The 13743-nt window shown below is 41.7% G+C and overlaps 1 protein-coding gene across 5 annotated transcripts in view; it reads left to right on the top strand.

Annotated features, from left to right (window-relative positions):
- The window catches only part of ZNF827 (zinc finger protein 827), a 178445-nt gene that overhangs the window by 70510 nt on the left and 94192 nt on the right, over positions 1-13743 (top strand). For all 5 annotated transcript variants that reach the window (XM_028168320.2, XM_057547146.1, XM_057547148.1 and 2 more), the window contains exon 5: positions 1449-1682. In XM_028168320.2, the coding sequence (XP_028024121.2) occupies positions 1449-1682 (234 nt within the window). The remainder of the gene's footprint in view (positions 1-1448; positions 1683-13743) is intronic.

Raw genomic sequence — 13743 nt, 5'->3', positions numbered from 1 at the left:
TGGGCTCTAGGCGTGCGGGCTTCAGTAGTTGCGGCATGAGGGCTCAGTAGTTGTGGCTTGCGGGCTCTAGGCACACGGCTTCAGTAGTTGTGGCATGCGGGCTCAGTAGTTGTGGCTCACGGGCTCTAGAGCACAGGCTCAGTAGTTGTGGTGCACGGGCTTAGTTGCTCCGTGGCATGTGGGATCTTCCTGGACCAGGGCTCAAACCCTTGTCCCCTACATTGGCAGGCGGATTCTTAACCACTGCACCACCAGAGAAGCCCAAGGCTCATTCTAAGAAGCATTTCTAAGAACTCTATATTAGGATGAGATCTTATTTCTTAAAATACCAGCACACCTAAATTAACCAACTTAAATGTCCTACTATGTGGCCCTTTAAAGGGGAGCAAGATGGCTGTGAAAGTGACAAGTGGTAAAAGAGGCTGCTAGTCTTCCTCCTTGGTTTTTCCCAAGAAAGACCAGGACGTAGTATGTAGCTCAGTGGGTGAAGGCCTGGTAAGGTGTAGCCAAGCCACAGAATCTATCCCATAATAGGCCAGTTAGCTCTGCCCTGACCACACACTCCACACCAGCCAACCATGCTAGAAATGGAAAAAGGACATTAGTGGAAAAACTGGTGAAATCTGAATAAAATCTGGATCTTAGATCATAGTAATGTGAATTTCTTCATTCTGACAAATGCTCCATGGTGTTACGTAAGATGTTAACTTTAGGGAACACTGAGTGAAGGATGTAGGGGAAGTCTTTGACCCCTCTTTGCAGCTTCTCTGCAAATCTAAAATTATTCCAAAATAAAATTTTTTTCTCTTAAAAATGCCCATTGTGGACTCGGAGATAAGTTGGGCTACAGATATTGACCAGAAAGACAATGCCAAGTGCATGCCCTACTGTTTGTGGGACAGTGGCATCAGCTTATAATAAGGCAAAAGTGTTATATCTCCATTCTGAGGTTTTCTCTTTGGCAAATTCTCCATCCTCACCTGACCACCGCATTCTAGGTTTTTGCTTTGGTTTTTGCCTCTGACTCATGTTTATATTCAATATTTTATGGCAGAATAACTGTCTGAAAGCATTATTCTATAATAGGATTAAGTAAGGAGAGTGCTAATAGGTCAGAGAGGCAGCAGCATATACAGGAAAGAAGACACTGGAAACCAAAGAGAAAATGCCCAAACACTTTGTAGAGGCAGCGCTTCCTAAAATACGATAGGTTCCAAAGATTCAGAAGCCCGCACTCTTCTGAAGCCCGCACTCTTCTAAGTCCTACGCTCATGGAGTGACTTGCATTTTTGTGCTCAGGGCTCAGCCTATTTTGATTGGGTTGTGGTCCCTCCTGTGTAGGCACGATGTGATCATGCACTGTATACTTCATTAAGTTGGGAACAGCTAAGAGTGGGACTGGCCTTTCATACATGTATATGTGTGTAATCCTTTTCTTCTTTTGACAGCTGCAAATCAGAAGGAGCCCATGAATCTTAATTTTAAAGTGAAAGAGGAACCTAAGGAAGAGGAGGCTCTAAGTGCCACGTTGCCTCGGTCCAACTATGTGTTCAGCCCCGAGTCTGAAGTGCCAGCCCCGAGCGTCTCTGAGGACACACTTAAGCCCCAGGAAGCAAAGGGCAACGTACTAAGGCGGGATATGTCAGTCAAAGCAGCATCTGAACTTCTCATGAAACTATCAGGTACTTGATTTCTTCTAAAATATTCACATTCTGATACCATCACTTGCAAGCCACCTGGGCTGCTTCTTGCATGGGTTATAATCAGCCTGATGGCAGCAATATCACATTATTGCGGTGAATTCAGGAATGATTGGATTACTTGGCTAAAATTCCTGTGTTGTGTGTGAGTCTGTTTGTGGATGTCAGCCGTGTACCTGTCTTATTAAATACACTCCCCCTTTCCTGATTATGCCTGCAAATTGTTGGAAAACAGTGCTGTTTTCTAAGATGCTGTAGGTCATAATTTTAAATGGGTTCTAATGACATTCAAAGCACTTCTGTTAATTGATCAAAATAGCTATTCTTTCCTAATAGAGGACCTTGCACTGTTTGGTGTTTTTGTACTATATTCTTTAAGAACCATTAAAAATATTTTTCTGAACTTAATAAACCATTAAGATGGCACTTGAAGTGATTACCAATAGAGTAGCAGTAAGATTTTATAAATAGAAAATCTCATAATGGAATGTTACAGTGATTAATCTAAGTTCTTAAGGCAAACAAATAATTTTTATTAGTATCTAAATGTCATTTCAGCCTATCAAATGTTGGCAAAATGGGTTATAATTTGAAATTCATGTATTTTGGATTTTTTCCCACCCAGTCTCCTATCTGCCCCATGCCCTTCAGAACAGATAGAAATTTAGTGTGTTTTAAAATTCAAAGGTATGACTTTAAGAACATGGAAAGAAAAGTTATGTAAATAATAGTACTTACCAAGTCATATCCCATCCTTAGTTCGCTGCTGCTTAAAAATAATTTTTAGAGACTCTACTCAAAATACTAATATGAATCAAACACTGTTTTCAGTTTTGTAACTTGGTGTGCTTGGAGGATGAAAGCAAGATATGTATTAGGGAGACCCCTTCCCAGTGTAATTTCACCAGCAATTCTGTGTTTCTGGTTGACCAGTAGGTTGGAAAGTAAGAAATTAATAATTATTTACTTAGGGTTGTTGTATTAGAACAGTTGAAATTCCTGTATTTGCCAGTTGGTAGGGTTAAGAATTCTTTCCTTTGATGTTAATTTAAAACACACTGGAACTTCCGGGGGACATGATTTGTTACAGATAAAGCATAATACAGTTATTACCTTGTCGCCCCATTTTTCTAAACTTTGCAGTGATAACACAGCTTCTCCTATGTAAATAGGAGTTCTAGCAAGATTGTGCTAATTGCTAAAAGCTGCAAGTTTAAAAAAATGATGTTCGAGCCCACATACTTTGAACCCTCCCTCCTGTGTCAAAAGGTCTTGGTGACATGCAGTAATCTGTCTGTTGGTTTTCCAGTCAATTCAGAGAGGTCACACAGCTCTCTAATGCTTCTCCCATAACATAGATTTTCACGCTCTTCCAACAGTGACTCCTATCCCCTCCTGGTGGTAAGATTCCAGTGTGCAATATTTCTATTTCAGAGTTTACTGTGCAGCCAGCACTGAGAGCAGAGGAAGCTAGGGTGGCACCAAAAGATAATATGCAATAATGAGATTTCAGGAAAGATGTTCTCTAAGGAAAACATTTTATCTTAGTCCTTTTGGATGATGCAGTTTGAGATAATGAAGTATGAAATCATTTCCTAGGTAATAAGAGATTCCCGAAATAGCATATAGCTAGGCAGCCATGCACATTTAATGATATTTGTGGTCAGCAATGGCTCTTCTAAATGTTTATGTGGGGTGTTAGTGAGTACACGTGCTGTGGGGTTCGACAGTAGTTGAATCTGGAATTCCCTGGTCGTCCGGTGGTTAGGACTCCACGCTTTCACTGCCGAGGGCACGGGTTCCATCCCTGGTCAGGGAACTAAGAACCTGCAAGGTGTGTGGCATGACCAAAAATTAAAAAAACAAAAAACAAAAACAAAACAAAAAAGATAACAGTTGAATGGATGACATGGTCGTGTTTCCACAGGTCATCTGCCCTGCTTCATGCTGTGGAAATGAAAACTTGTTTGAAGACTAAGATAATTATTGTTTTGCCCTGAAAAAATTTTCCAGTATTCTGTATGCTTTGACTTAGGTCAAAGAAATATGCTTCACAGTCTCTACCTTCTAGATGCTTGTGGTCTAGTCAGAAGTCATCCAGGGCAATGGAATTCATTCAATCAGTGCTTTGCACTTGGAACTTCATACTTCTACAGTCTAGCAGACTGTGGTCACTAAACTGCGAAGAAGTTTCCAAGTCAGCCCTAAAAATAGGAATGTGACTTAAAAAAAACACAAATGTCTTTTCATTCCGAAGCCGCAAGGTAAAGAGGACTCACCCTTTATTAGGTTTAAAGTGGATATTAGGGTTTCTAATCACGGATGGCTCGGTGCTCTTGGAAGAAGGAAGATGTTAGGAAAAGACCGCCTATGCTGTCTTTCCTCAAGTTATAATTTTAACAATTTCAATGTTTACGCCCTGAAAGCCATCTGAGGAAAGGACCTGTCAGTGTCTTCAGGCCCTCCTTTCCATGCTATTTCCTGGTATAGACAAGAGTAGTCATGCGTTTCTCAAAGCATCTGTGTAAGTAGTCAGGGCTGCTTCTCGTCCAATACCCCAAAGCCTTGATGCAGGTATTCGTGTGGGTGGGAGTCCCTGCCTTGCTAATTTTCATTTATGGTCTTCTGTCCCGCTGGGGAAAATCCATATGTTTAGGAAGAGTTAGGTGAGAAAAGTACGTCCCATGCATTATCATACATTTTTTTTCCTTCTTTCAGTTTTGACCCAAAGAATAGCTACCATGTGGAATCAGAGGATTTTTCATCTCTCTTACTTATTTCCTTGAGATTCAATGCTACGACCTGTCATAGTTTAGGCCCTTTCGGTCTTTTCCTCGAATTAGCAAGACGAAACTAGTCAACCATTTGGCTGCCTCATTTCCGGTTTTAAATTAATTTATGTTAACTCCTTCACGATGGATGTTGAGCACATGGCCAGGTCAAATATCATGTGAAACTTTCCTTGGTGGAGAAACCTCTGTAGGCATATTGTTTTCCAAATTAACATGTATGCTTTATGGGGAAAACACAGATGCGTTAACAACCAGGTGAAATTTTTCATTAACTGTGTGTTTAGGAAAATCTGAGTTTTCTTCCTTCCTATTTCCAGTTGTCAATTGGACAGTCAAGTGCCTGACAGCTGGGCCAAGTATATTGATTACCATAAAGATAGCAACCCGCTCTAAGGAAACCACTGGGTGTCTGGGACTACTTGTTGTTACGTGACATGAGAAAGCCGAGATAATCAGACTTTTCTGCTAAGTGTATATTTGCCAAAGATAATTCCCAGAAGTCTTGATTTAAGGAGGCCAAAATCCTGAAGTCCAATAGAGAGGCTAGGTTACATCAGACAGACTAAGAGAATCAAGTCAGTCTTAATCTCTGGTTTTGCAACGTCTAGTGACTCTGAAAACTTAGAGAACAGATGTGTTATCACAGATGTGACGTAATGCTCTAAGTGACCCAAAGTTTTATCTGCTCTGTCTCTGTTGTGCGTTAAGAGAAGTAGCTATATTGTAAATCAACTATACCTCAATAAAGAAAAAAAGAGAAGTAGCTACGCTCAAAGAAACAAAGAAATGCCCTCTTCTACCTTGGTCGTGCATATATAAAATGTACCACATGTATAATTGAACCAAGAAGTAGTAGATAAGAATGCCATTTAAAAATATGAATCCCACAAAAAAGAAGTAGCTGGAAAGCTGGAGCTATTCAGAAACATTAATGAAAAAGTAAACATTTAAATTGATCTAACATGGTAAATAAAACCTCACATTAGACCTTGATTCAAAACACGTCTGTTGGTTTTCCTTTTTCTGTGCTCAAAGAGGGAAACTGCATCGATTTATATTCATTTCTGATTTATATTCATTTATCCCCACCTAGTCTTGGAGAGAAATATAAACTATAATTGCCTCTTGTAGAGGAATCCAGGCAGGTCCTGGATTTGAAATACATAGTGATGTAGGGTTCAGGGAATCACCTACGTAAGAAAGGGCTTTAGTGCAGAGATATTTAGAAGCAGGTAACTTGGCTAGGATGAAGTTTTAAGGTGAATTCAATCTCCGAGGTGAACTGAAGCAGAGAGGAAAGGTACCCAGAGACTGGCTTTGTGAACAGTTTTAATTGGGGCCCTTTTGGTTGTAAGTAACAAATCCTCTTCAGCTAGTTTGGGCAGGAAAGAGGAATTTAATGGAAGGTGCAGGTTTGGGGTTGACTTCTGGAATGAACCCAAAGGTAGGGATGCAGTAGGGTGTCAGGCGTCCCCTGAAGCCAGAGACTGGAAGACCGTATGGAGTCCAGGAGGTCCCTGCCCATCCCTGCTTCTCTGCTCATACAGATGGACTTTTTCTGATATCCAGCCCACATGGTAGAACATGACAATTGCCATCACCTTCTGAGTATACCCCTTGTTCAAAAGAGCAGCTAAACAGAAATTTCTCTTTTTTTTTTTTTAAAGATTTTTTTGATGTGGACCATTTTTAAAGTCGTTATTGAATTTGTTACAATACTGCTTCTGTTTTATGTTTTGCTTTTTTTTTGGCCGTGAGGCATGTGGGATCTTAGCTCCCTGAACAGGGATCAGACCTGCACCCCCTGCATTGGAAGGCGAAATCTTAACCACTGGACCGCCAAGGAAGTCCCTAAACAGAAATGTCTTAATCCCAATCCCAAATTCCAGCTGATTGCCTCAGCTCCGATTGGGGCCCACCAGTGGAAACTTCTGCTGTATCTAGGAATAAGGGCATGTTGAGCAGACATGGCTGCTGTCATGTAGGATTGCTGGGAGGAGAAGAATCCCCAGAAACGCACCTTGGATGGGCAAGAGTGAGGGTAGTGGGAGACCAGGAACATAAGCAATATGTCTGAACCCCAAAAGTTCGAGGAGCAGATTATGGTCATTGCTGTTAATTAAATATTGAATGTAAATGTGTTTTGGCCTTTGGGTGATGCTTGCCTTTCCTTTCTGGTGGAGGAGACTGCCCAGCCAGGACTCAGCCTACCCAGCAGCAACTCTGTATGTGCCGAGGCCCTGCTTCTAAGTGTGGTCCCCAGACCAGCAGAATCAGCATGAGTTGGAGAAGATAGAGAAGTGATAGAAATGCAAATTCTTGAGCTCTACTGTGGACCCAGCTGAAACTCTCGAGTTCTTTATAAGCCCTACAAGTGATTCTGAAAGCTAAGTTTTGAGAAGCACTGTGCTGAGGAAATGGTTAATTAGAGAAAGAAGTTTGGTCCATCCAAAAAAGAGTGCCTTGGGTTGAAACTGGCAGAGAAGAAAGCTCTCTTAAATGCACATTTTGCCTTTTAAAAAGAATCATCTGTCTTCAGTGGAGATTCTTTTTCATTTATTAGGAAATAATGGTATCTGGGAACCTTTTTTAGAAGGGTACGTGTACCTAATAAATCAAGATAGCGTTGGTTGTTAGCCTCAGATAATGCTGCTTTTTTCCCATGTGCTTTGCTGTTAAATTTCAGGATTATTCCTGGGCAACGTGTGCATTCCTTTAGGAGGGAAAAGCTCCCCACCCTCAGCTCCAACAAATCCAAGGTCACGTCGGAGACTCTGCTGTTCTAAAGAATTCCTTGAGATAAAGTAGGGATTTTAGCTAAATAAGTTCCCAGGGCAAAAACTATTCACTGTTCTATTTGATATTTCTCCCTTGGAAAATCGTAGTCTATCAAACTTTTTTTTTAATTAATTAATTTATTTATTTATGGCTGTGTTGGGTCTTTGTTTCTGTGCGAGGGCTTTCTCTAGTTGCGGCGAGCGGGGGCCACTCTTCATCGCGGTGCGCGGGCCTCTCACTGTCGCGGCCTCTCTTGTTGCGGAGCACAGGCTCCAGACGTGCAGGCTCAGTAATTGCAGCTCACGGGCCCAGTTGCTCCGCGGCATGTGGGATCTTCCCAGACCAGGGCTCAAACCCGTGTCCCCTGCATTGGCAGGCAGATTCTCAACCACTGTGCCACCAGGGAAGCCCCTATCAAACTTTATAAGCTATGACTTCAGTAGTTATCTGCAAGGATGGAAAATAGGTGTCTTCAGTTTATATTAATATCATCTCTCGTTTCCCTCCTTCAAACTTACGGGTTATTTAATTGAATGGTGGAAAGAACCTGGGAGGCCTAGTTTTACCTAGTTCCTGTGATTCTCCTTGCTTACAGTGGAAAGTAGAACACACTCCTGAAGTGAACAGGTGGACATGTTAGCCAACTATTAAAGAGGTAAAGAGTAATTTAGAAGCATCAGTAAAAAAAAGTATTTTATTTATTTTATTAATGTTGTCTATTTATCCTGTTGTCAAATAGGTGGTGCTGAGGACGTTGAAAGCATGAAAATGTCAAAATGGCCTAGTCTAATCAGTCTGCAATTGAAAAATGCTTTTTTTCACTTCAGCTTTTCTTGAGCACCTAGAGAAACCTACTGAACCCAGTACTCTACCTTTCTAATGATATATATATATATATATTTTTTTTTTAGTTTGTTATGTCTCAGAGGTGACTTCTAGACTGCTTTTTTAAATACCATCCCACTTTCTCAACATCTTTATTGAGATATAATTCACATACCATAAAATTTACCTATTTAAAGTGTACAGTTCAATGGTTTTTAGTATATTGACAGAGTTGTGCAACCATCACCACGTCTAATTACAGAACATTTTCATCCCCCCCAAAAAGAAACTTTATACCCATTAGCACTCACTCTTTACCTCCCATCTCCACCAAATACTCTCCCAGCTCCTAATCTACTGCCTCTCAATAGATTTTCGTATTGTGGACATTCCACATGAATGTAATTACCCAAGAAGTGTCTTCTTCCACTTAGCGTAATGTTTTCAAAGCTCATCTATGTTGTAACATGCATCAGCACTTTATTCCTTTTTATGGCTGAATAATATTCCATCGGATATTATTGGAATGGATATACCAATAATGCAATACTAATTTTATACATGGTATAAAATGGATATACCACATTTTGTTTATCCATTCATCCATTGTTGAACATTCGGGTTGTTGCCCAACTTTTGCTGATAAGAACATGTGAAGTTTTTGTGTAGACATATGTTTTGTTTCTCTTGGGTATATACCTCAAAGTGGAATTCCTGGGTCAAATGGTAACTCTACGTTTAACATTTTGAGGAACTGCCAAGCTGTTTTGCAAAGCAGCTGCACCATTTTATATCCCCACAGCAATGGATGGGAGTTTGAATTCTTCCACATCCTTGCCAAAAGTTGTTATTGTCTGTCTTTTTTATTATAGCCATCATGCTGGGTGTGAGCTAGTATCTCATTGTGATTTTGATTTGCATTTCCCTGATGACTAATAATGGTGAGCATATTTTCATGTGCTTATTGGCCATTTGTATATCTTTCCTGGAGAGATGTTTACTCAAGTTCTTTTCCAACTTTTTAATTGAGTTATTTGTCTTTTTACTTTTGAGTTGTAAAAGTTCCTTATATATTCCGGATGTAAGTCTCTTATAGGATGTATGATTTGCAAATATTATACTTTCTCTCATTCTGCTGATTGTCTTTTCACTTTCTTGATGGTATTATTTGCAGTGCAAAAGGTTTTAATTATAATCCAATTTATCTCTCTTTTCTTTTGTTGCTTGTTGCTTGTGATAATTAGGGAATTATCACATTTCCATAATTCCAAAAATTGGGTAAAAAATGAAGACTTGTTTAATATTAACATGAAAGCCTGTCTTTATGTATATTAGCACCATATTTAGTTTTCAGCTATAAAGCCTATGAAACCTAACTTGACCTCCCTGATTTCTGTTTTTGCTATAGCATTATTCTGTACTTCAGCTGATGGCAAAGGATATTCATATGTCAACTTTTTAAATGACTTTTAATGAATATCACCAACAGTGGTCTTACAACTAATGAGGAGATCACTTTGTCATTGCCATATATATCCTAAGCTACTCTCAGGATATACGTGTGTGTGTGTATACACACACACACACACACATACACAGAAACCCATAACTGGGGGAGTTAAATCATAAATAAGCAATTAGACTCTTTTTTCAGCACTTGAAAACTCAGTGAGAATTGCAGATGTTTGGAGTGCAGAAACTCTTATATAAACAGAGAATAGATCACTTTAATAAGATAAAAATGTAACCTGTGTATATATCCAGAGAATTCCTTTCCTGAAGGTCTAGATTTGGTTAAGCTCAGAGGGCATACCTTGGTGTTATTTGTCTGGTTGTTTAGACAGGACAGAGTGGGAAATAGCTGTATGCAGCTCTGGAAGAGCCATTCTCTTCCCAGCAAGAAGAGGGGACTTGCTTCCAACAGAAGCTCCCACCATAATTGGTGTTACCTTCACCCTTTGACTAGTAAGCGCCCTTCTATTTATCTTGGGATTCCACACACAGCTTCCAAATCCCCGAGCCCGTATACCTGAGTGGTGGCTTCTGCTTCCCGCACCTCCCGGGGGAGGTCTCTGGGCTCACACCCAGCGTCTCTGTGCCTCCTTTTCCCCTTAGAGCCCTCACCCTTTGGCCACCCTTTTGCTTTCTTGACCCGGCTTCCTTCACCTCCCACACTGAGGCCTGGGCCTCAGAAAGGCCGGACTCAGAAGGGCTCTTGTTTTACTATCATCTCCCTGGTGCAGGGCACATATGTTAATATAGCTACAAAAATTTGTATTGGCCTGTGTTTCAGAAACCAGGCAAAAGCTCAGAAAGGAATTTCATAGGCTCCACCTTCATTACAGATGCCGTTTCTGTTTGGCTGGACCGGGGGATGGAAGGCTGTAAGGCAAGGGGTGCAAGCTGGGGTTGGGCGTGGTGAAGGGGTTCCAGATCCTTTACAATACTGAGCAAAATAACTGAGAATGACGCCTAGGAGATGTGATCGCAGTCGGCCTAGCGTGCCAGTCTCCTGTATTCCTGTGTCATTTTCTCTTTTCTGATAGAAATAAAAAAAACATTTCTACAGACATTACACATGACACAAACAGTAGCACAGAGAGGCCATTAGTAAGTACTATTTGATGGTAACAGCTCTTAACAAGAAGCTTTATTTTCTGAGGGAGCTGATGGCAGTGTGAATGCAAATATTTGTGTAACCAGTCAAACATTCTGTTCCATTTTTCTCTCAGAGGACCAATTTCCCTGCCAGGTAGAAGCTGTGCATCTTGTCACTGCATTACAATCTCTTACACCACTCTTCGCTTTTTATGGCTCCTCCCCTCAGACTCTTTGGCTGTATATTACCACAGTTACAGTCTTGTGAGGGAGAGCACGGTCATTATTTTCCTCAGGGAGAGATCTGAAACATTCTCATTCCACGATGGTTTTTCTTCTCATTGCCGTATTAACCCTTAACCTTTACCTTATCCATGTCAAAGAAGGGGAACATTTGCATGTATAATTAAACCCCATGGCTTCTGTGCCCATCTGGCTACAGGCTGGTATCACAGCCCTACCTCTGGAGAAGGGAATCCTGTGTGTGATGCTGAGTGGCCACATCCCACCGTCCCACTGAGCAGGGGCTCAACTGGGTGGTGGTACTCGGGCCCATCAGCCACATTGAGCACCGGAAGATACACACAGGGTGAGACTGATGGAGCCCATTTCCATTGGGCCGGGGAGTGTCTATATTAGCCCAAGAATGGAAAACTTTCCTGAAGAGAACTACTTCTCCCTTTTGGCTTCTGTTACTCTTATAGGAAGATGAAGGCTTGAAGAGTGGTATTTTCTCATTATCAAAGTGCGAGAACCTATGGCATTCTTGGTCTTCTTCCTAATAAGTCTTCTATTTACTCCACCCATGTATACATTTTCCCCATATTTAGGCCATCTTGAGTTCGTGCTCTGAGTTGATTTACTTCCTGTTTTCTAAATATGGGATAGCAGCTGGATTCGAGCACATTTCCTGGTTTCTCATGGCTTCCACATGCTTGTATCACTTATCTCCACAGCTGGAGAAGTGGGGGGCAATGTTAGAATATACATGTGACCCACCATCTCTTATCTTATGTCCAGAATCAAGTGGTGAGGATCACTGTTTAAAGAATACATCACGAACTTGTTTCCTTACTTCCTCTGACGGCCAACCTTAGCCCCGTAAACCCACCTAAACACACACACACACACACACACACGCATGCTTCTCTCCTGTCGCTACCAAAACTCTTCCTACTGTTTCGGAGTCGGAGCAATCAGGGGGACAGCCTTTCTGGAGGCTTCCTGTGGTCCACGTCCGTGTTGCCAAAGGTATATTTAATAGCCCTCTGGTCGAGAGGGAGAGAGACCCTTAGCAGAGCTGAAGGATTAATGGGACTAAAGGTGAAATGGCAGTGATTTGTGGGACTTACTTACCTTGGAAGCAGAATCATTGTGCCTCACTCCACCTTTAAATAGTGGCAGAAATCTTCACTTGGGATTCATCAGTGCTTACATAGCCAACCTATTGTGTGTTATGTAGATAATTTTTTTTCTGCACTTATTTTTTGAAAGCTGTAGAATAAAGAAGAAAACTGGGGACTCGGGATAATTTAATCGAGACAGATGGTTGTCTCCTTTCAATCACTTGTATTAAAACCTTTATTTTGGGGACTTTCCTGGTGGCACAGTGGTTAAGAATCTGCCTACCAATGCAGGGGACACGGGTTCTATCCCTGGTCCGGGAAGATCCCACATGCCATAGAGCAACTAAGCCCGTGTGCCACAGCTACTGAAGCCCGTGCACCTAGAGCCCGTGCTCTGCAGCAAGAGAAGCCCCCGCACACCGCAACGAAGAGTAGCCCCCGCTCGCCGCAACTACAGAAAGCCCGTGTGCAGCAACGAAGACCCAATGCAACCAAAACTAAATAAATAAATAAAATTGATTCTTAAAAAAAAAAAAGGGCTTCCCTGGTGGCGCAGCGGTTGAGAGTCTGCCTGCTAATGCAGGGGACACGGGTTCGAGCCCTGGTCTAGGAAGATCCCACATGCCGCGGAGCAACTGGGCCCGTGAGCCACAGCTGCTGAGCCTGCGCGTCTGGAGCCTGTGCCCCGCAACGGGAGGGGCCGCGATAGTGAGAGGTCCGCGCAGCGCGATGAAGAGCGGCCCCCGCACCGCGATGAGGAGTGGCCCCCACTTGCCGCAACTAGAGAAAGCCCTCACACGAAAACTAAGAGACCCAACACAGCCATAAATAAATAAATAAATAAATAAAGTATAAATTAAAAAAAAACTTTATTTTTTTATTTATCTTTATTTAAAAAATTTTTTTTCAAAACAAAACATTTTATTGAAGTATAGTTGATTTACAATGTTGTATTAGTTTCAGGTGTACAGCAAAGTGATTCAGTTATACATATATATATGTACATCTATTCTTTTTTAGATTCTTTTCCATTATAGATTATTGCAAGATATTGAGTAAAGTTCCCTGTGCTATACAGTAAGTCCTTGCTGGTTATCTATTTTATACATTGTACTGTGTATGTTTATTCCACCCTAATACTGTATAACATAGTTTCTCCTAAAAAACGTTGTTCATATTAGAAAGATTTTCCTATGTGACTCCTCAGCTTTCTTGGAGATGCCCAGGGCTGAAGTCCTCACCCCGTGTGTAACAGGGAGAGATCAAGCCTGAGGGCCTACTTCTCAGTTAGGGGTCCCGCCTCCTCGTCCCCCTCCTCCTGGTTGACTGTTCGTCACTCTTCACCACCTGCACTAGAGAGGACACAGGAACGGGGAGAGGAAGGGACATTAAGATGAGTCACTTACGTTACGTGCAAGTAGCTTTGATTTTTAAAACATTCGGAAAAGAAGGTTGAAACCCAGCTAAAATGCATTCGGAGACTATCTGTGCACTCCATGTCTCCAAGAAGTATGAGGAATTAGAGCCCAGAGGGAACGTTTCCCACCATCACATGGTCTGGTCCCCACTCCAAGGTTTCCCACAAGCATGGTACCAAGGATGTTGCCCCATCGTAAGCAGAGGCTCATGTATCATTGGCCATGAGGGCTTTGATTTTTGGCAAAAGTTTGTAAAGGGGGTTAAATGAACTCTGTACCTTAGCTC

The sequence above is a fragment of the Balaenoptera acutorostrata genome, chromosome 5, assembly GCF_949987535.1.
Source record: "Balaenoptera acutorostrata chromosome 5, mBalAcu1.1, whole genome shotgun sequence".
Classification (NCBI taxonomy): Eukaryota; Metazoa; Chordata; class Mammalia; order Artiodactyla; family Balaenopteridae; genus Balaenoptera; species Balaenoptera acutorostrata.
The sequence above is the reverse complement of the archived record's forward strand: the minus strand, read 5'-3'. Positions and strand labels throughout refer to the sequence as shown.